Source organism: Onychostruthus taczanowskii, unplaced genomic scaffold, assembly GCF_017590055.1.
Source record: "Onychostruthus taczanowskii isolate IOZ18803 unplaced genomic scaffold, ASM1759005v1 scaffold34, whole genome shotgun sequence".
Taxonomy (NCBI): Eukaryota; Metazoa; Chordata; class Aves; order Passeriformes; family Passeridae; genus Onychostruthus; species Onychostruthus taczanowskii.
This window is the reverse complement of record NW_024500794.1, coordinates 2,938,730-2,961,869: the sequence shown is the minus strand read 5'-3', so window position 1 is coordinate 2,961,869 and position 23,140 is coordinate 2,938,730. Positions and strand designations below refer to the sequence as shown.

The 23,140-nt window shown below is 47.4% G+C and overlaps 1 protein-coding gene across 1 annotated transcript in view; it reads right to left on the bottom strand.

Annotated features, from left to right (window-relative positions):
- CASQ2 (calsequestrin 2) overlaps positions 1-19,638 on the bottom strand; it is a 33,813-nt gene extending 14,175 nt beyond the window's left edge. The window contains exons 1-4 of the mRNA XM_041410891.1: positions 19,151-19,638; positions 5,142-5,226; positions 3,599-3,699; positions 1,293-1,404 (exon numbers count right to left, since the gene is read on the bottom strand). Of these exons, the coding sequence (XP_041266825.1) occupies positions 1,293-1,404; positions 3,599-3,699; positions 5,142-5,226; positions 19,151-19,384 (532 nt within the window). The 5' untranslated portion in view covers positions 19,385-19,638. The remainder of the gene's footprint in view (positions 1-1,292; positions 1,405-3,598; positions 3,700-5,141; positions 5,227-19,150) is intronic.
- Positions 19,639-23,140: the final 3,502 nt, after the last annotated feature.

Sequence of the window (23,140 nt, the reverse complement as noted above, 5' to 3'; positions counted from 1 at the left end):
AGACAGCTGGCCACACTCTGACCAGCCCAGAAGATATTGGGGGAAGAACAAATACAAATTACTGTGAATTCCATTAGAATGCCCAATGTTTCTTCCACCCTTCCAGGGTTTACAAAGAAGGATGATTTCATGTGCAGCAACATGCTGTGCAGTCCCACAGTGTTCAGGAAAGCTGCAGAGCCCAGCTCTGTGAAGCAGGTCCATGGGGAAGTTCAGCTTGGGAAACACATGGAGTTGCTCCAGCATTAAGGATTGCTGCCATTCCCTAAACAGTCACCAAGTGTGATCAGGTGTGCTTCCCCCACTGCAGGAGGAGGGGGCAGGAACCAGGTAAGTTTTTACTGTGACTGCTACCAGGTCCCTCTGAGCCTCAGGGTTCAGCAAAGATGCTGTCAGCCTGCCGGGGGAGTTTAAAACAGGTATTTCCCACCTTTCTTCCAAGTAGTTATTACTGAAGAGTGTTAGGGTCACAGCCCTGCCCAAGCTGCACTGCAGCCCAGTTTGAGAAAGATGAAGGGAGAGGTGGGTGGGCTGTTGCATTGCAGACCTGGTGCTGTGTGGTTTGTTCCCTTGGGAATACCTGTCTTTCTGCTGAAGGCAGGACATGCCATGGTGGGGTGCACACTGCCAGCGCTGCCCAGATAGCAGGGAGGGCAGCTGGGGCTGGCAGATGAGACTGCAGGGCTTGACAAGGAGATTCTCACGTCAGGATTTTTCTAGGCTTGTGAAAGTTGGGTTTGCCCAGAATGGTCCCTGAGTTGCACATCCCTCAGGGCATGGGACCAGCCTCTACCCAGTCTTGGGAGTCAGCAAGGAGGAACATGTCAGTGCCCCTGCCAGGCTGCCCTGCTCACCGCTGCTGTATGTTTGCTATGGTGGTATTTAATGTGTGTCCCCCTTTCCCTTCCCTCCTTCCTTCTTTGATCCCTTGGGCTCACTGCTCACAAGAAGGGGCGCTTTGCTCCTCTTAGTTGTTCTCTCAGTGTAACTGTAACCTCAGCTGATTTTGGGTGAGGTAAACTCACTTTTACTGCAGGAGCCCCTGGATCATGGCTCTCTTCTCTTGCCAGCAGACACCTTGTGGAAGGATCACCAATGCTGGTGTAGGACTGGGCTCATGCATTACACCAGCAGAAACTTGCCTGCAAATGCACTCATCCTCCAGCAATTTTCACTCTGTCACAGGCTGCCATATACCACACTACCCTCCATGTTCATGCAGAACAACCAGTGCTGAGCCTCTAGAGCTGCCAGGCAGGCTCCAAGGCCCACGAGGAACACGTTTATCTTACGTTCTGAGTCTTCTCCCTTGAAGTAGCCGATGAGTTTGATTTCGTCGTCGATCTGGTCAAAGGCCTGAAGCTCCAGCTTGCTGTTGATGACCTCCACGGGGTCTTCCAGCAACTGCCATGACAAATGCATGTGGTAATGCAGTGATTTGCAGCACCAACCTGTGCCTGGCAGGGTGTGCCACAAGCAGCCTGAGCAGGGAGAAAGAGGTCACCCAATTTCTCTGCTGTTGGAAACCCTGCTTAGTGCTCTCTGCCTTAACGTGAGGAGCTGAGGGAAGCAGGTCACCTTCAAAGGGAGATGTTAGTAGGTTCACTGCAGAGGTGGAAGCCTTGAGAGGGAGGCTGATAAAGGACTGGGTAACCCAAATGAATGCTAAGGGACCTATTTTGATAAGGGATAAGGAGTAGCAATTGCAGCTGGCTTTAAGGAGGCCAAGTTGAAAGGAGCTGGTATGATCATTGGGAACATCTGTGAATGATACCTGTGTATCTAAATCTATATATATTTTTTTTTAAGTGTCATTTGCTGGAAGAGGTCATTGCAAAGATCTTGCTTTTGAAAAACATTAAAACCAGCATGTTAGATGGTGACCAAACAGTGGTTTGGAGCAGTAGAAAATCTGGATGTGAATTTTCCTGGGTGATCCTCATCCTATGCAAAATAGTTTAAACCTATTCTTTGGTCCTAAACACATGACAATGTTAATGATGAAGTTGCAAGACCTCTCTGGCACTTTAGACTGTCATTGATGCAAACTTTGTTTCTCTTTTCTTAACTAATCACTGCTGGTGGAAAGGTTCAGTCTGATTATTTTGCCCAGCTATAGTGGTATAAATCAAGTGTATTTTCACTAGCAGAAAAAAAAAGCAGGCAAGCCACTGCCTACAGAGGAGTAGAGAACCTCTGGGTTTCTCTTACTCTTCAGATGAGGCTGCCAAGGCACCACAAATGTGTCTGGTTTTATTTTCTAGCTTTGCCAGGTCTTTTCCTTCCTGAATGGAAATCACAAAAACACAAATCCTTGCTCTCTTTCTTTTTTCACAGAACATGATTTTTCAGTGACACACCGCATGGCATAGCAAGCAAAACCTCATGCAGTGCCTTGCAGCATCCTCGAGAGTGATGTTCCGGTGTGAGGCTGTGCCTTTGCTGTGCCCGCAGCAGCATGTGTGATTTCCTGCTGCCATAGTGGCCTGAGCCATGGGAACCTGGGATCCCACTGCTGCAGGGTCATGGCAAAGCTCTGCCCTGTCTGTGGCCCTTATGGGTGGGGCGGCTGCTCATTTCTGTCCCTGAAGCCCCTTGCATGTGTTTTGGTCACAACACCCAATGCAGCCGCAGACATTGTCGTGGGAGAGCTGAGGTCCTAGAGATCTGTTTTAATTCCCTGGCCATGCCTCTCCTCACCAGCAGTCCTGAACCACAGGTGACCATGTAGGCAACCTGTCACCCTGGGAAACAAGCCCTGCCAGCTCTGCTGCTCACCTTACCTCCCTTATCTGCATTACTGCATGGCCACTTACACAGAAAGCCTCGCTTCAAAGGAAAGCCAAACCACTGCGAAACATTCTCATTTATAAAGCAAAGGCCATGGGTTTTGTTGCCTCTCCTAGGAATAAAATGTAAATAAAGAGAAGTGCAACATAAAGATGTGGGATTCAGCATAACTTTTGCATTTAGGCACAAAGGTGAGTACATTATTGTGCCCATGCACAAAATGACCCAAGACCATTTAGTTCTAGGACTCTGATCTCCTCTCACTTGTGGTAGTGCAATTTGGCAAGTTTACTGAAGAGATGCTATGTTGCTTGTGTCTAGAAATGGGCAAATAGTTTGCAACATAACCCTTTTTCAATGCACTGAGCTCTTTTTAGTTGCTCTATGAGAACCTTACTTCTTGGATATTACGTTTTTGAAAATAGCTCTTTTTTTAAAAAAGAAAGAAAAAGTATGAAAGATTTTGCAAATGACTAAGTGTTTACACACGAGCTTGCTAAATGGGGTGGGTGAACAGCAGTCAGTTATAAGGATTGTAGCTGACTTCCATTCAAATACTCTGTATATGGGAAAGAGGGGAGGTTGTCTCTAAGATATAAAGTGTTTAGTAGCAGATAAGGATACCACCTTTCCTGGGATCTTGTGGCCAGATAGGTATTGGGGAAGATGCCAAATGCCATCTCTACCAGTGAATAGCAAGCAAGGATGAAATTTCAAACAAAGGTACACTTGTTTTTTTTAGCAAACTAAGTATTTGCAAGGTCTTCTCTGAGAGGTTTTATCTAGCTCTGAGCTTATCTGTGCTTACATCCAAGAGGAATTCCACCAAGACATCTGCAGCCAGTTCCCCATCAAATTCAACCAACCGCTCATCCTTAAAGACATAGAGACTTCCCTCTTCAAGCAAGCCTGAAAGAAGAAGAGAGGAAACAATAAGTGGTTAATATGTTGTTAAAAGCATGTTTAGTGCAGAATGTCTTGCTTGTTATCCCAGCAATTCCTCCTGGGAAAGTGCAATTGCCAGTTTGCTGTGTTGGTCTTGTTAGAAACAACCTGAGTAATCTCCTGACTGATGTTTCATGACACAGGGGGCAGACTTCAGCCAGAACTGGCGCTAACTTCTTCCCAAATGCTGAACTTTTCATTCAGGTCACAGTTGGTCTCAGCTGGAAAAATTCTGCACCAGAAACTTGTTTTAGCTTGGCTGTCTATCTTGCAGTAAATACTGGGCTCTAACTGGCAGCTCAGATTTTAACAACCTGTCACTATATGGAAATTGGATTTTGATTCGGGTTGTGCTCACTGTCCAGAGAAGGCTGAACTATGTGAGCGTCACCAGTGACCTGAAAGTGAGCTTCAAACTGTCTGAGGCTTAGCTGGCCTTGGCAAAAGGGTTAGAAACCAATGACAGAGATACCACAGACTGCAGGGTGACAGATTTCAATGCTATATCACTGGACTGAGGTCTGACTGCCACAGAACCTTGTTGGAGGCTCCGAAATCAACAGCGCTGGTCTCCTGCAATGCAGGATGGCAGGGTACCACTGGCCAAGGAGGTTGGTAGTTTGTTGCTTCTTGGAGAGGCAGAAGTTCTTGTCTTTAGTTTACCTCCCATTAGCACTCACAGCCTCTAATTTAGAAAAGAAAATTACAGTCCAGTATGTTTAAACCTTAGGTTTAGCAGTATATTTGTGTGCTGTTGTATTAATGTAAAACAGCATTTCTGTATTGATTTGTGGGCTAAAATATGAAGGGACTGCCAGGCCCTGGAAGGCAGCTGTGTCCAGGGGTGGGCAATGCAGCAGCCTTCCACCTCTAGAGCAGATTTCCTCTTTCACTCTGGGGAACAAGCCAGAGTGATTGGCACCTGACTGCCAAGCCACTGCAAGGCTGTGGCTGCTCCAGCTGTTAACAGGGGTCACTGGGTCACGGGGCTGATGGCATTTGGGGGACTAAATGTTGTCCCCATATCTTCTGGTTCTGCACTGCTGTGTTGGTCCTGTCTCTGTGTAGGAAGAGCAGAAAGTTACTCCATGGCACCTATTTACTATTTCTGCACAGAAAGCTATGAACTTACACCCTGTCATCATTACAGCATGAATTGACTTTCTTTTTCACTTGGTTTGGTTTGGTTTGATTTTTCTGGAAGGGTCTTGGCTTGTCTCTCTCATCCTCACCCCCACGCCTGATCCTGCCCCTGTTGGGGTGGGCTGGTGGTCAGTGTGCAAGTGCCACCATCATCCTCCCCATCCTGGTAACGAGGATTTGGCTGTCCTCTAAGGGACTCCCATAGGCACGTCACTCCCACAGTGTCTCCAAGCTATTCCAGAGATGTCAAACCTGGGACTCACCTAACTTTTTGGCAAGTTTGGCATCCTTCTTGGAGTCCACCATCCCAAAGCCAATGCTCCTGGGCTCCAGGACCTGAGCTGCCAGCTGTGGGAAGAAGCAGAGAGCCCAACATTAGTAGTGTTAACACCACAGGGTAGCTAAAGGGCACCATGCCCTACTAGCATGACATGACAGACACAAGTGACCCATATTCTGCTGCTGAGCAGCACCAGTGGGTGGGCTGTGTCACATGCTGCCTCTCTGCTGAGATAACCCAGAGGTCACAAGGGTTGGGTTGGTTCCCATTGTGTTGCAGCAGGGAGTCTGCTGGCACTGCCGTGTGCTGTTTGACAGTGGCCTCAGGAGAGGGCTCCTGTGTGAACTGGGGACACCAGAGCAGGGGGGATGGCTGGAAGGAAATCCTGTGCCACCAACACAAAGCAAAAGCTGTTTACTCTGTGGTGCCTTGGTGGCCTCCTGCAGGGGAGTGTGACATGGGCACCATGGACATATTAACTCTGGAAGTGCATGGTGCCAGGCAGCAGTGCATGCAGGACTCTGCAGCATGATTTATTCTTCATGCATGTGATGGGGTGGCCAAAGCAGCCTCCTTTTCCTATGAAGTGCTCGAAGTCATGCCTCCTATCTAGGCTTCAGTAAGCCCCCAGGTCCTGGTCCCCTGTTTTTACTAAAGAAACACATCTAAGTCCAGCCATGCTCATGTTCACCTTCTCACAGCTTTGCAAAACCACTGCACCCTGTTCCCACCATCTTTGACGAAGGGGCCTCTTGAAGATATCGAGTTCCTGCCTGTTTTGTGAAAATAGATATGTGAGGAAAGGAGAGACGCTCTGCAAGGGCCTGGTGGTGAGAGCGACCCCGGGTGAGACACTGTGAATTCCAAATTGGCTCCTAGAATGCACTGACCCTGGTAAATGGATCCACTTATGCACTGGATGACTGACAGCCCCACCACAAGCATACTAGAGACCCTACAAGGTAGTAATGATGCTCTGAGAACCACCAAGCAGCTGTAAGAGCCTTCTCCTCCTCCCTCTCCCTTCCTTGCTGCACAAATGCCTCTGATGCTGATGGTCTTCTTGCTGTTCCTCCTCCCAGCCCTGCCGGATGGCGGGGGATGATGGAGATGAGGGGTCAGGAGCCTCTGGGGCAGGAATGTCCCTATTAGGGCACAGCTGTCAGTGCTTGGCAGCAGGAGGCTGGAGGGGGGCAGAAGAAAGCCATGGCCAGAGAGATGGTGGGTTGATTTATGAGGAAGCTCCCCCCCTGCCCCGGCTCATTTTGGCTCCCTCCCCCAGACTCAAAGCCAGTTTGAATGTCACCCAGCGGCACTGCCACCATGGACACGTGGCCCCTTGGCTCCCCTGCTATAAATAGTTTCTGCCTGTGCCAGGCCTCTGTGAGAGTGAGTGGTGATTAGAGGCATTGGGGGGCAAAAGTGGCGGGGCAGCCACCTTGCCTGTGCAACGGGGTGTCATGGGGCCAGCCAGATCCCTGTGCTCTCAGCCTGTCCCTGAAATTCTGGGGGCTGGTGGCAGGCACCCTGGTGATCAGGGCTCAGGGACCTTACTGGAACAAAAGGGAGAGATGGAGAATGTAGTTATTTTCTCCTTTCCACCAATTACATGTCCTCAGGGCTGTCCCAAAGCCCTCCAGGAGGAAAAGGACACCACCAACCACCACAGCATTGCTGCAACTTTGATCCCCCTGCAGCCACCTGCCCTGTTGTCTTTAGGGGCAAATGCCACCGTGGGAGGCAAAAGGGGTGCCTGTGTTGCACAGGAAACAGGGGTGTCAGTGCTGTCCCTGCTCTTTGCCAGTGCTTTGAAATTAAGGTAAGGCTGCAGATTCAGGGTTTGTGCTTACAGTGGACGCTGCCTGAAAGGGGCAGAGCACTAATTTGTGTTTGCACATGCATTGATTAGGCTGATAAGGCACCCGTCTGGTTTGGCATCCCATCTGGTGGCTCAGGCCACCTTAGAGCACCCGAGAGCAGCTGGAGCCCCACATTTGCAGTGAGAGATGGACACCTCTTGTGAGCTCTCTAGACATCTGCAAGTGAGAGGTGGTAAGAGAAGAGATTTTAATTTCCTGTTATGGGGATCTGCCCTGACTGGACAAAAGGATGGAACCTGTAGGATCATCAGCTTTCTGGGACATTGTCAGCACGTCCCTGCTTGTTGGTGGTTGTGTACACCGGCAAGAGGCTCCTGAGAGCCACCACTTGAGGCTCTGGCTGCTCTGTGACCAGAGGAGAACACAGAATGGCCAAGGGAAGAAGACTTGTTCAGTCACGTCCAGTCCATCCATACTTGATTTAGTTTCTTAGAGTTATGTCAGCCACGTGCCAGACAGAGTCAGGGCAGTTTAAGCAGAGTAGTTCTTGACTCCTACACACAGGAGATGGTTAGGGTTTCTTGTGAGTGTTTGAAGGTCAGAAATATGCAGAAAAGCTGCAACACCTGCTACAGACAAGTAGTTGGATGTGAGCAGGGATGTGTGCAAGGAAGGACGCATTGGTCAGAATTCATGTATGTCAGCAGGCAGCACACACAAGGTTGCTCTTCGGAGGGGTGTGGGTGCAGTTCTGTAGCTGTGAGCATGGAAGCTTGCTGGAAAAGAGTAAAAGTGTCAAGAAAACGTGGGTGATGTGATGAAAGCCTCTTTCTGTGAGACTGTGGCAGTGCTCAGTAGTCAAAAAGGGTCTCAGTAATGCCGGAGGTGTGCCTGTTTGTGTGGCAGGGCTTGTGTGACTGTGTCTAGCAAGACTGTCTCCTGGAGGTGTGTGTATGGTGGGTGTGAGTGTTTGGAGGTGTTCCTCTTCACAGGCTCATCCCCAGAGATGTGCAACAGTTTGGGCACATAGGAGAGTGCTTGTGGTGTGTGAGTGTGCCTGAGGGGGCAGAGCTGGGAGCTCAGTGGGCAGCCTGCCTCCTCTGCAGGGACCTTCATGCCAGTGAGACTGAGGAGAACAGTACAGCCTGAGCTTCTCTCCAGAGCAGGCTCTCACAACAGGGAGGTCTTTGTGCAATATGAGACTTTCAGGAGCTCTTCCCACTGTGGCAGAGCCTGGAGGCAGGAGACTTTGCAGGGTGTTTTTGGTGGCATTTGCAAGTGCAAGCTGTGCAGGGGCTGCGCATTGCTCCTGGCCTTACTTTCTCTGCTTTCCACTGCAGCAGGAGAGTCTAACCCGTGCATAGGTGACAATACATTCCCACACTTATATCTGAACCACAAAAGGCAGCAAAATACGGAGCATGCCAGAGGCACAGCAGTTTGGCTAATTTTCCCCTACTCATTACAGTATCAAGCACTTATATATCCCCTTACAGTATTTTCTGTTTCCATAATGCTAGTGGGATTTGAATGCAGATAATGTTTCTAATCTTGACAATCCTCTTGGCTCAGGGCCTTGGGACAGAGGCATCTGTAATCTAAGAGCACAGCCCCTCCTCCTCCTGCCTTTAAATTCATATTGCTCGAAGTCCTGGCCAGCCAGAGCCCTTGCCTTTGTGTCAGCCTCTATCTCCATAGCACATAATTTAGCTTCAACAGCTGCATGGAGACATGGAGGGTAGAACCATGCCCTGGAAGAACTGAACATAACAGATCATGCAGTCCCTGAGGTAGAGCAAGAGCTTTGGGCTGGCAGAGTTGGCTGAGAGCATGAGCAAAGAGCCCAGTAAGTTGCAAGTTCATGTCCCATGCACATTTTACAGTCTTATTCTCACGTTCATGAAGTCTTTGCAATGCATACTTTCTACCCATAGGATCCCAAGCTGTGTCCTGTGCAGCACAGGGAAAAAGAGCTGTGAGTTTGGCAGCACTACTCCTTTCTCCCATATCCCTGAGGAAAGAACCATACTTGAATTTGGGTGACTGTGAGGGGGTGAGTGGCCCTCTGGGATGTGTGGGAGGTCCAGCCCAAAGCGAAGCTTTGTGCAAGTGTGCAAGAGCCCTCTCATCCTGGATGGTGTCAGCAGTTACAGGCACTCAGAATAATGGATATGTAAAGGCACAGCTCCCTGCCCAGCATCTCAGCTCCACACCCATGGTATCTATCTGAGCCTAGGTGTGATGCTGGGAAGTTTTGGGAGATTTAAACAGTCCCATGGGCTCATTCTGAAATCCTAGGTTATACAGCAGCAGAAATGTCACTGTCTGCCTGACCACGCTCTTATTCCAGCTGGAGACAGCACTGATTGTGCCAAACCTTGCACTTGTCAGTTTTGCTGCTAAATGGCAGACAAAAATCCCTCAGAGAGGGTTAAAAATGGGAGTAGGAGGAGTGGCTGCCTCAGCATGGTCGGTTTTCATTGTGAAGTGACATTATGGCATTCTGGCCTGGATTTTCTTCCCACTTCTCTAGCACCTGCCCAGAGCTCCCACAGACAATAAAGCTCATCTTCCCCAGCTGCTCAGGCTTGGGAGGAAGGGCTGGGGGCATTTTTGTGTCTCTGAAAGCCATCATGAGTACACTTAACCATGGGGAGCTTTCTGTTTTGCTATTTAGCAATGGAGGAAGAACAAAACTCCAGTAATGCAGGGAGAAGTGCAACAGGAGATGATAAGGAGACGTCCCTCAAGCACTCTACACTCCTCTGCTGCTTCTCTCCTACTCTCTTTAATGCTGCAGTTGATGCTGATGGTCAGAACCTGGTTGATGAAATGATGATGATTTCATATCCCAGAATGTTAGGTTTTTATTTCTAGAAACAGCAGGAGATGACAAGTTTTTGGTGTATTCCCCCAGAAGTTTTGAATCCTTACACAGGATTGCCACCTACACGCTATATATGGCTACTCTCTTTGAGACATTGGGCAGTTTCTTGGAGAACAGAGGCCATTATTTCTCTTTCCTAATGCTGTGCTGTCCCCACTAGCACCCCCTTGCATACCACACTAGTAATATCTTAGGCTTTTCCATAGTTCAGGCTGTCCTGAAGCACTGTGGTGATCAAAGAGCAGGGACAGAAGCCTGCTGAGCAGCTGCCACTAGAAAAGTCACTTTGCTGGCAGTGGGGACTGAAGGAGAGTATGTTGGTCCCACCTTACTACACTTTTCCACCACCTGAGCTGCTTGGAGAGGCTGAACCTCCCGTCCTAGGGATCACTGCTCCTTGGACTAAAAGGCAAGTCCCCAAATATGGAACATGCAAAGGTCACTCCCTCAGAGCTGGCTTTCACAGGTAATGCTTCAAAAATGCTGCCCTGGAGCTTTAATTGTTGCACAGCCACTCAGAGGGGTCAGACATACGGCAGCGTGCTCTCCGGCTGCCTCTCTAAAGGTTTCACATAGCTAGGGCTGTATTTTTATCTGCTCCTGGCATCCCTAATTTTAGCCAGCTGCCAGCCAAAGCACAGCCTCCCCAGCCACAAGCTAACCAAGGCTGGTGCCCGTGCCACCGAGCACCCATGGGCGCAGGGGCCACCTGCCACCACTCCCAGCCGGTCCCTGCCAGCACGACATCTCAGATGTTTTGGCAACTCAGCTGTGCAACTTGTATGTCAAGGGCAGACAGGGACATGAGTGTGTCTGTGTGTGTGTGTGCTGCCCCAGGCGTCTGGGACTGGGCAGGGGCCACATGGCTAAGCTGCCCTTTCTGAAACAGAGACTGACAGTGTAGTTTGGGGGCTGTCCTTGTCCTTGACAAAAGTGAGGCTGTTTCTCCCTGGTTCTCCTTCTGGCCTCAGAAAATCTGCTTTGAAATTGAAGGCTGGATGTTGTTGTGAAGCTGATGCAGGGCAGAAAGCTGGGTGCTTTAAGTGGGTGCTGGAGGAGGGAGGCATGCTTGGTATTAAGCCCGTTCACCTACACGTGTCCATGTCATTCCTATGCCTCTGGCTCTCAGGAACAAGCCAGATTTCTCCAGTTTCTGACCCAAATGAGTGTAAGCCAGCACCTCTGGAATCCCAGAGAGTTCAGGATGCTGCAGGCAAGAGCTGGGAGCTCCCACCCTGCATCCACAGGAAGGATCAGCGAGTCAGGGCCCTGGGGGAACAGACTGGTCCTTGAGATAAGAAAGACCTTTTCCCCAAGGAGTGAGCAGAGAGAAATAAGAACTGAAGAAAGCTTTAAATATACACAGCCCTCCTTGCACTGGGTTCGGGGTGTCAGAGGTCTGCTAGCTGATGGCAGTGTCTCCTGCCAGGGCCGAAGAGGGTTCCCAGAAAAAGAACATATCATGTACAGCAGCTGGCCTTCACCGGAGCTGTGTCAGAGAGCACGCAGGAATGAGCACCATCAGCACCGCTCAGGAGGGAGCGCTGACCCTCCGGGGTGCTGGGAGGGGAGGAGCGACTGCCTGGGAATTGAGTTCTTGGTTGCTGCTCGCTCCATTTCCTTGGGCAAGTTTTTTTTTTTTTTTTTTTTTTCTCATGTATGTAGGTAAATCCCAACGTGCAAAGGGAAAAAATAAAAAGAAAGGAGAACTTGGACCTTGCTAAGTCACTTATTTCCTAGCCCGTGGATTTCGTGTCTGGTTGCCTGTTATTTAGGGACAGAGGCTGCAAAAGGACCTCTTTGGTCATCAGATTCAGAATTGTGTCATTCGGTCTCTGTCACAAAGCAGTCAGTGTCCATTTAAAACTCATGGGACTGTTCTCCCCTTCCTCCTCTGGTGATTAGGGACTTTGTAGTTCCAGACTTGTTTTATTCATAGCCCATTTGTCCTTAGACTTTGCGCTTAAATAGCTCTTCTCCCTCCCGGGTGTTTAAAAGGAATTATCATATCCCCTTTCCATTCTTCCCACAAAAGAAGTTCAGGCACGAAGGAAGGGCAGTCATGGTCTTTGATTAGTTTGGTTTTAGATGAAGGGCACTGGCAGACCAGGCTCTGGAGTAAGGTCAGGGTGGGCGAGCATGGCATGGCCACCCCTACCTGGTCTGCCTCACAGGGCAACAGCTGCCCCAGCCTGTGGTCAGCTTCTGCAAAATGTCAGGGTCCGGGGCAGGGAACTTGAAATGGTAACTACAAACACCACACATGTCCTCTGAGTAGGTGAGTGTGAGCTCAAGCTAGCCCTTCTTGGGCCCTTCACTCAGGATAAGGCCTAGAAAAAATTCTCCATCATGAGCCTGGTGAGGCAATGGAACAGGTTACCCAGAGAAAACATGGATGCCCCATCCCTGGAAGTGTTCAAGGCCAGGCTGGAGGGCCTTTAAGCATCATGGTGTGATGATCCACCCCGAAGAGGAAGTCACACCTCATTTAGTGAAAGGTGTCCCTGCCCATGGCAGGAGGGTTGGAACTAGGTAGTCTCTAAAGTCCCTTCAAATCCAAACCATTTTGCATTTGTATGAAAGGCACCTCATTATACAAAAATGAGACCCTGCCTCCTGAGAACCAGCCCAGCAGAAAGACACTGGGAACCCTTGCTGGCACTTTTAGGGGAACCTGACTAGCATGGCAGGATGGCAAGACCAAAGAGGATGGACTTTTCCACATTTTTCCTCAATTGCATTTCTGAAGGGAGGGGTGGCTCAGAAATTTCTGAGTCTCCATGCATCTCAAGGTCTTGCGTAGAAATGGGCTCAAACTGCACCAGGGGAAGTTTAGATTGGATATTAGGGAGAATTCCTTCATTGAAAGGGTGGTCAAGCCCTGGGATGGCTGCTCTGGATAGTGGTGGAGTCGCCATGCCTGGAATTATTTAAAAGACATATAGATGTGGCACTCAGATATGGTTTAATGGTGGGCTGTGCTGGGTTAATGGTTGGACTTGATGATCTTAGAGGTGTTTTCCAATCTAAATTATTCCATGATTCTAGCACATCTACAGAGGTTGTCTGCAACAGCTGGACTGTGATAAGAGCTCCACACTTCAGGGCCAAGAAAGGCCACAAAACCTGAGCAGACTTGGCCTTGTACTCTGCCAGCAAAGCAAGCCCAAGCTCACAGGGGTCTGCCATGTCTCCAGGAGACATTTGCATTCTTTAGATCCCCTCCCCAATCATAATTTAGCAGATGAGAAAGGTGCCTTTCAAAGCACATTTATGGCTGTGAAAGTGCGGTCTTAGGAGAGATGCTGCTCATGCAGTCTGTCCAAACTCACGTCTTGGAACTGACAGAGGAACTTCAAAGGAAGAAACATGTCAGTAATAGGTATTTCAGCCTTGGAAATTATTTTGGCCACAATTACACAGAAAAATCAAGGCACACATTGTCCCTAGATGTCAATGTGCCCATCTGTGAAACAGGGAGCTTTCTGTAACCTGTTTTTGTGACTGGCTTGTCAGTGAGTGAAACCCCCTGGGTGCTATTGCTAAAAACCTGTACTCTGCTGGCTGTTGCTGAGTTGAGACCTACTTACATGGCCTCAAAGGGGAAGTAATCAATGCACAGTTTTCCTTTTTCTTTTTCTTCCTCCCTTCCTTATTTTCTACATTGACTTATCTGTAGTGGAAGCACTTCTTTTGTAGAAATAGAAGCCAAAACACCACTTTTATTACAGGCTCTTGCACACATACCTATCCAGACAGATGTCCCTCATCTCTCACCTTGAGGACTTGTTCTGTAAGGACCCAGAGAACTGAGAATTTCTGTGATAGTCATTGAACATGTCTTGTCTATCCATATTTATACTCATACCTCTTCACTAAATTGTGTTGAGGCACTGTCCCATAAATATTTTTTCAAAGAAAATGTCTGAAATCTGAGGTTTTGAAACAAACAGAAAAGGGTGCTTAAAGAAAGGGCTTTGGTTTATATTTCTATTTTTGCTGCTATTTTATATATTTTAAAGATTTTATATTTTTATACATAGAGATGGGGATAAAGTAGATTCTCATCTCCTGATTCCTCTGGATTTTTGGGATAAAGTATACAGATCTAAACTGATCAAACTTTATTCTGTGTTGCATCAGAAGCAGAAAGAGACTTTTTGCTATGTATTACATGGCTCTGAGCTCTTATGGGAATATCTGCTCTCTAGAGAGTTCAAGACCATATGAGAGAAACTACCCCCAAACCAGCTGATCTTGTACTACTTTTTCCATCCTGAGCTGGAAGCTGCAGTAGTTTCAGCACTTGGAAATAAATTAATTAGAAGGTAGAGCTTACATACAGTTTAATCCCTGCCTTTTACTGGACTCAAAATCCTTCTTTCCCTTTCACACCACAGGGAGATACTGGCTGTGTTTCCACGTGTTACAGAATTGGCCAAATATGTTCAGGAGTTTCACTTTGTTCTGCCATTTATTGCTAGAGGCTGGACTGATCCTAGGCCTCATCTGGAGAGGGGAGTACTACATCCCTCTTCTCTTGCCTCTTATCAGACTGGATTGTGCTACAGCACGAACTTTCGGTCTAGGGGTACTGTTGCATTGAAGGGACCAAAATATCTGGGCTCGATGAGCCTCTCTTTTTTAAGGATATTACACATGCACACAGATGGCAAGGGAAGAATGGCAGGGGAGCTGGGACTGAGGGAGTTTCAGCAGAAAGAGGATACCAGAGTGCATCACAGGCAGCCTGCTATGATAGTGAGAACCCCTCAGCTGCTGAGGAGAGCTTCTCAAGTGCAAAAGGAAAGCCCCTAACACCAATGCTCATTTATTCTTGCTACATGATTCCTAGAGACAGGGGCTGGCCCACTGAAAGGCCAAACTCCCTATTTAGGATATTCAGAGATGAGAAGGAGAAGGTCTTAGAAGTGATGGTAGGAGACAGGTAGGTAGGGTGAAACACGGTAGAGGAGATAGAGAGGAGGAAAAAAGCAGAACAGGTATTTCTCAGCTTATTTCCTCTCTTAACCCTTCTTCATTAAAGTTGAGACTATTTAGGACAAGCAGATTTTTCTTTTACTTGTCTGTTAAACAACTATTGTGATTGCTTGGCTTTTTTGTCTTCTTCACTGTGCTCACTTCATGGAACATGCAGAGTTCTTGCAAACATCCCCACAGGGTAGGAATGGCTGCTGTTATCTCTGGGACTGCTTGGATCAAACTCTGAATTGCCCTGTGGAGGCTTTTCCCTACTCAAGGTGTAGGTGCTTTCCAGTAGCCAGCGGTGCAGAGTGGAGTCATAGGAGAAAGGTACACCCTTTAACCTGAGCTGTGAAACAGCCTGTGCTCATGATATCTCTGCCCAGGGTTGTCTTAGAACAATCCTTCCCCAACTCTTTTCCATCCTAGCCAGAAAGCAGTAGGCATCTCAAATCAGTTCTTTTGCTATTTTTCCTGACAGACCAACCCAACAGCCCCCATCTTTCCAATGTGGACCTGAGGGGCTGGCACTGCCACCTCTGGAGCTGTTGTCATGAACTAACAATGGTCCAAAGAAGCTGCCTTTGCTGCCAGAGGGGTTCAGTTGTCTCTGGACCCTGCTGTCACCAGGTGACACCCAGCAGTGTAGGTGGTAAGAGCTGTTAGGACTGCTTCATAATGATAATCACCTTCATCCCCTTCTAAACTGGAAAGTGACCCTGGGCTGCATGGGAATTTGTTGATCCAGTACACCTGGATACAGGGAGCTGAACACTCCATGTGCTGTGCCAAATGCAATATCAGCTTGATGACATCATCCCTTTTCTGGTGACAGTGGGTGTGCATCCTCAGCTTTCAACAGTGTCAGTCAGTCCTACATGCTTCTCTTCTTTCTTGGGAAGGAAATTTTTCTAATCATATCACTTCTTGGTTGCTGTGCATAGTTATGGTTTAGTAAAGTCCTTAAATAAGTGCTTAACTTTACTTATGTGCTATCATGTTGTCAGTTTGACTTCCTAAGTAAATGAGAGCCTTGTGATTCTCTTCTCTCTCCCCTGTCTATCAGCTGCCTTCCCTAATAAGCTTTTTACCTATTGGCCCTTTTAAACCAAATTTTCCAGAGCAGTGATCTCAAACATAATGAAGCTATTGCAAGTTTTATGAAGTGCAAAGACTTGGAAGGGAAAAGACTGAAGTGCCCTGAAAGAAGGAAATGTTGCCATATGAGCTCAGCCCCCATGGAATTTCAAAGGACCCAGTTAAGAGAGAGCCTCTCGTGTTCTTCACTCCTGGGAGAGGCCCCAGTCAGAGCTTGCACTGATGAGCTACGTATTTCAAGGAAGCCATGGTGGATCTCTCTTGCTCTTTTCTAAGGTAATTCTTCATGTCTTTGATCTTTGGAGTTGTACATTTCTTACAAGGCACGTGTGAGAGAAGCAGAAAGGATGGACTATTTGGGGGTTTTCTGGACTTACATTCTTTAAGCCCATGTGCCCACCCATGCATGTCCATGAGACAATCTGATGTAACAACCCTTAACCACCAGCTCAGAGCTTTGCTTTGCTCCACACCTGCCTGTGTGTTGGATGGAGGCTCACTTTTATTCCTAAGGATGGAGACTGATGATATTGTGTGGAAGGGGGCTAAAGACACACTGTATTGCCAGGCTGTGAAAGCAGCATGTCTCAATGTAAAACAGCACCAAAACTGTCAGTAAAGTTAGATGGATAAACATGAGGGGCTCTAGAAATTAGCATCTTATCACAGGCAGCACCCTGTGCTGGGAACCTCTCAAGACAGCTGGCAGGGAATAGTGAGGGCTGGAGTATTTACCTCTTAGATACTGCATTTCAGGCGTAAAGGATCTTCAGCACTCCAATCCCTGACCGCTCTACTGAAATTAGATATGTAAAACCTTCCTGAGTGAACTTTTCTCAGGTTTGGCTGGAAGGAGAGCCTGTCACTGCTTCTGTGCCTACAGAGCAGCTCACTACTCTAAGGCTTGCTCAAATTACAAGAGGTCTGGGTTCAGTTGCTGACTGCTTCCAGGAATAATGATCCCAGGCAGTTCATCTCACAGGCAAACAGCTCCACATCTCAGTCAAGGAGCCACTGCAGACAATTCTTTCCTTCTCCCCGTGCTGCTGAACATGCAGTGAAGTCCAGCAGGTGAACGAGCTCTGACAGGGAAAATTAAGAGTGACCCCCTATGGTACAGCAATTGTGGCTTGAACTGAGGGAGTTGAACGCTCTCACAAGAAGGAGCAGATTACAACCTGGCTTGCCCACTCCTTTCAGAGTGCTCCCATGGTTAAATTAGTACAGAAATTGGAAACTGTAGCACCATTCTGGCCTGTGTCCTATGCAGAATAGAACATATCTTCTCTGTTGCATTCTGAGACCCTCTCCCCTTCTGATTCCCTCTGGGTGACAGAAGCAAAGAAGTGCTCAGTCTGCAGATTTCTCTTGTGCTTGGGCTGTCAGATTGCTGCTGCTGCAGTTCCCCGTCCAGGGGAGGGACTGTTCTCAAACCGTGATACATGCACTGAATCAGCACTGCAAGTGCTTTGGAAATTTTGAGGTCAAAGCCACAAGTGCCAGTTGATGTGTGGCACCATTAGCTGGAAGCTGAGCACTAGGGGACTGGAGGACTACAATTATGTAAAGTCTGCTGCAGGTCTAGCCCTCAGTCTCTTGCCCAAGGTCACATAAGAAGTCCATAGCAGAGAGCAATTGGAAACCAGAATAATAAATCACCAGAATCCTAAGCTAATGTACTCATGGCTGAATACAATCCTGAAAAAGAAAAGCTAAAGGCCATATTATATTGCAGCTGTCGCACCCTTGATAGCATAGGTAATGGTGTCATGAGGACTCAAACTGATGGTAGACATCAGACCATAGAGTCATGGAAACATGGAATGGCCTGGTTGGAAGGGATCTTAAAGGTAATCTAGTTCCAAGCCACTGCCATGGACAGGGACGCCTTCCACTATGCCAGGCTGCCCAGTACTCTATTCAACATGGCCTTGAACATTTCCAGGGATGGGACCTGCTTCTGTCCCAGGTTTCCCATTCCAGGTTTCTATTTATATGTATCTAGTAACTTTGAAACCTATCAAGCACAAAATAGCTATCCTATTAAACAACAATGTGATTATACTATCAACAATACTCATTTCAGCTAAAGTTCAAGCACTACTTTTTTCTTTTCTTTGCCAAATGTTATTTGATCACTCATCTGCAGAAAGTAACCATTGCCTGACGGGTGAGTAAAATCTGGTTAGGTTTTGGACCTTTCTTTCTGGCAGTCATCAGGCTTGTTGAGGAGGTCAGCAGACCTTGAACTTGACACTGAACTTTTTTGGGTCCTAGTCCTCAGCAAGCATATTTTCTTATTCACATTTCCTACACTCTCAGGGATGCAATGCATTTTCTCGCTGGATCTGACAAATAAAGCTGAAGTGTTTCTTCTGCAGTTCTGAATTCACTTTCTTTTCAAGTGTGTCTTTTAGTTAAGAGGGAATATTTGCAAGCTCCTGGTAAGAAATATGCACCTAACAATCGAGGCTTGCAGCTGTATGATTCCCTGGATTACAGCTACAATACAAGAAAGAATGCTACAAATCTACATTGTCACTTTTACCATGATTTATTTTACTGAGGATTAATGAATCATTCGTTCATGAAAGAATTAACAACACTCTTTTTCCAGCACAGAAGAGAATGGTTGCATTAACAAGCAGCTATAGACTGATTCCAAGCAGGCAACCAAGTGTCAGAAAAACAAAAAGGGATTTAATGCTGCACCAGCAGGGAGCTTTTGAGATGGGGAGCTAGGACACCCATTTGCTGCACAGCTTGATAAGGTTTCTTGGCTGACTGCTCCTAGTGGGATAAAAAATGGGACTCAGTCCAGAATACAAGTGGGATACTGGCTTGCACAGAATGAGAAAGGATCAAAAAATTTCAAGCTACAGACTCAGGTGCTGAGATTTGGGAAAGCTGAGCAGAGCTGAGTTCGTGTTTCTGAGGTTCTCAAGGTTACTCGCTGTTGCCTGAGTTTCTCACAGACAGTCCAGAAAAGCTATTTCCCAGCAAACTGAGAAGAGCGCAAAAGAGGCTTTTTCCTGGACTTTGCAGAATTCAGGCAGGGGCTAACTGAAATCCAACTAAACAAACTTTTGGATGCCCAACCTCCCCTGCATGAAACCATTTGACTCTCCTGTCCTGTGGCTCCTCTCCACGACTCTGAGCAGTGCTGTGGTACTGACCCCGACTGGGACACGCAGCAGCACTTACCTCCAGGACCATCTCTGTCATCTGGAACTGCTTCTGGGAGACCTTGTCAGAGCCTACAGGCTCATGGAAGAGCAGGCAGAGCATGTCATACTTCTTCAGTGCCTGCTTGTAATTCTTCTCGTTCAGGTCGATCACTCGGTCTTTCCCATCGTAAGTAGGGAAGTTCAGTCCCTCTTCTGCCTTGCAGCAGAAAAGCAGGTAAAAACCTGCCAGGATCCAGCAAATTGCCTTCATAGGGGCACCCTTGGAGTGCAGCAAAGGGTGGGTAAATGTCCCCCTGTTTCTAAATTTGAGAAGAGAGGGAGACCAAAGACTCCAGGTGAAGTTTGAACTAAGTTTCTCTTAGTTTCTCTAAGTTTCTCTCTGCTGCTTTCCTAGACTTGAGCCCAAACACTGCAAGGCTGGTCGGGAGCAGCAAACTTTGCTGTCCTGTACTCACAACAAAGAGAGAGACAGACGGGAGAAGCTGTCAGGCCAAGCCCTGGATACCTTACATAGCTGTGTCCAGCTCCCGTGTCATTAGGAACTCCATTTTTAGGAAGCAGTTGTTTCAGGCTAAAAATAAACCCTGCAATGAATAAAAAGGACAGATATGACACCATTGAGGGACTTGCTGGCACTCTGCATCATCTGAGAGAGAGGGAGTGGGCAAGAGGGAGGGAGTGGAAGATGTCAGTCCTCGGAATATGCTGGCAGGGTTTGAGAAGGGACAGACTTCACTTGCACAGGGAACCAAGGCACAGGCTGTCCTACTAGGAATTGACAAAAATAGAAGGTATTTACTGCAATTTATAATAAGGGTATCTCTCTTTATATTCCTTTGGGCATCACAGTGATTAAGCTTTTGATAACAGATCTCAGGTTAAACAGTTTCAGAGTCTCATCTGCACCACTAGGGGAAAAGTCCTGTTTCCTCAGCAGCAAAGGAGGTGAACACTCCTGGGACTTCCTTCTCCTGCCTGAAGCACCATTTGGAGCTGCTAGCTGACATTCAAGGTGCTTTCTGAAGCACATTCTCTCTTGTGGGGCAGCAGGAGAATTGCTGGCCCTTGGACCTGCAATCCAAAAGCAGAGGGAAGCTTATGTCACAGCCTCCTATTTTCACAGCAGTTCCCAAGCCACATCCATTGCTGGAGAGTGGTTGTGCCCAAGCCAGTGTCTTTGGACAGGAGACAGGGCTGTCCTCAAGAGGACGGTCAGATGGCACCATCACCACCAGCCACCCTTTCTGGGACCTGCCTGTTGGACTGGAGCAGGTTTTTCACATAACTCTCTTGCATTTCCCAGCAAGCTGTCCTGCATATTCCTCCTTCTTCATGTCCCAGGGATGGTGGCCAGTTCCTCCTTCTGCGGGAGCTGAGCACCAGCTGCTGCTTTGCTGGATCACCTGCACGGCGCTGCTGGGGGAGAGCGGTTCAGAGGCACAGTCCCTCAGCTCTTCCCTCCTCTGACCACGGTGTCACCTCTGACCCATGACTGGCAGCAACAGGCAGGTGGAGGCAGGCCAGCTGGCCACAAGCCAGCCCTGGGGCTGGCATGGATCCACTGGAAAAGGCCTGCTGAAGGGCTGGCAGAGAAGAGCTTGACAGGGGGCACTGCTCCCTTCCCCCTGCCAAAGTGATGTGCAGACAAGTGGCCTTATCAGGTCTTTTCCTTGCATGCTGCTCCATCACAGCTTTGCTCCATCCACACCAGGGAAGAGACAATATTGCTTCTTAATGCAGTTGTTTCCATTTAATTGTATGTCTGGGATTGTTTCAACATTTGGGGAAAAAGGTGAGCATTACTTAGCAGTTACAGAATCATAGAATCGTTTGGGTTGTAAAAGACTCTGAAGATCATTGAGTCCAGCCATTAATCAAACACTGCCAAGTCCACCACTAAACCATGTCCCTAAGCATCACATCTACATATCTTTTAAATACTCCCAGGAATGGTGACTAGAACACTTTCCTGGGCAGATTAAACACATCTCCTGGCTGACTTAGGAGAACACATCCTTTCACTTCTATGTCAGCTTTCACTTCCCACCTGAACAGCCCACAACATATTGACTGAAACCCTCCGGGTAATAGTTTCCAAATCTGTCTTATTTCCAAAGCCTTTTCAGAAATTTGACATTTGCTGTCAAATTAAAGTCCTAATGAAAAAGCCTGAGGAATATGGGTAAAAGCCAAAGAAAGACAAGCTTCCAAAATACACTTCTCAGAGGCAGACTGCGGGGGCAGTCATTTTTAGAGGAAAAGGTAAGTCTGAATTGCCTTTAGTGGGAGACACAAGTCTTGTGTCACCATGGGTGGCAATGGCTGGTTAGGTTTATGCTGAGTGTTTGGGATGTAAAACACAAACCCAAGTTTGAGGGATGATTAGGCATACATTGGGCTGGCTGCTTGCCTTTGAAGGACTCCCATGGATCTGGGGTGCAGGAGCAGGCTTCACTGGTGTCACAACGTGTTTTAAAGCAGGAGCATATTAGACAGGGTGTGAAAATGAAATGTTTGCAGCTACTTCAAAAATTGGCTTATGAGGCTCCTGACCTCCTTTATTCTTGTAGATCTTCAGCAATTGCTCCACTTTGATATTGCTAAAGCTATTTCTGATGCGCTTTTTCTCTAGTCTGAATAACTTTTTAATCTGCCTAAAAATAGATAGAATCTAAATGTCATTTTCTCCTCTTTGTTTTTTTTTTTTTTTCTATCAAAAAAGGAACAAAAATGCTTCTTATTCACAAAATTGTTGCTTTGTTAGCCCCACATGAATCTTGTTTATCTGCTTGTGGCATGAATAGCAAATATTTGTGATTTTTTAGGCTTCACCTCTGCATCAAAGGGAATTCTTCCAGCAGACCAACCCTGGATGTCATGGTCCCCAGAGAGTCCATCTCTTTGTGTCTCCACTCAGAACCTCAGTGGGGCTTCTAGGGCTAAATCTAGTGGACATTTTCTGTGGTCTTCTAGCTCTAACTGCATCTATATGAAATTAAAGACACCCTGTTGACCAAGGCAGAAGTAATGGTGAATTCCTCAAAGTTGGAACAACTGCCTCAATCACCTGAAATCCTTAATTCCAATAAACTTTAGTCAAAGCAGATGTTCTTCTTGCAGTCCTGCCTATGCAGGTATGAAATCCTGGATTCGTGTGTTTTGGGAATTTCAGAACAGCAGTTAAACACTTGAATCTGAGCAGAACTGCTTTGTTTTTTTCCCCTGGGGAATAGCAGAGCTGGGACTGAAGCAGATGCTCCCACAACCTGACAAAGGCCATAAGTGTTGTGCCTTTCTCTTCATCATCTCTCTTGGTGCTAACAGCAGCACACTGAAATGTGCTCATCTCAACCCCAGAAGCAAAACTCCTTGGAATTTCAAAACATGTCTATCCACTCTCAGATAATGTTTTAAATTTGGAATTTTGGGCCAGGCTCACTGTCAAGAAAAGTATAGTGTGCAGACCCCATGCATTTGGGCAACCTGAGTTTTGTTGAAGGCCCATTTCTACAGGACACTGGCATAAGTTTTCTGTGCATGTCAGATCTTCTTTCTTAGGGTAGGAGCAATAGCAGCTCCCCTCAGGAGGGAAGGATAAGAGGAGCAAAGAAATTTCGCAGGCTTCTCTGTGAAACTTCAGCTTTTGCATTCCTCTGTTCACTGCAAGTACTTTGTGCTCTCTTCCTGCATAGAATGGTGTCTTCCTGATCCCACTTAACTGCCTGTGGTTTCAACACATGTGTTTCTGTGGGCAGTGTCACACGAGGGAATGATATGGTCTGAACTAAATCCTGGGACACTTGCCTTTCAGCTCAGATATCTCACTTCCTGGCAAAGCTGGCATCTGTCAGTCTCTGATATAAACTGACTGCAAGGTTCAACCTCCAGCTCTGATTACTTAACCATTGACGCCTTCATCCATTCTCTTGCTGCTTCTCTTAGCCTGCATAAAAAAAAATAGCACAATGCTTTCCCCCAGCTAACTATCCCAGAGATGTATCCCTGA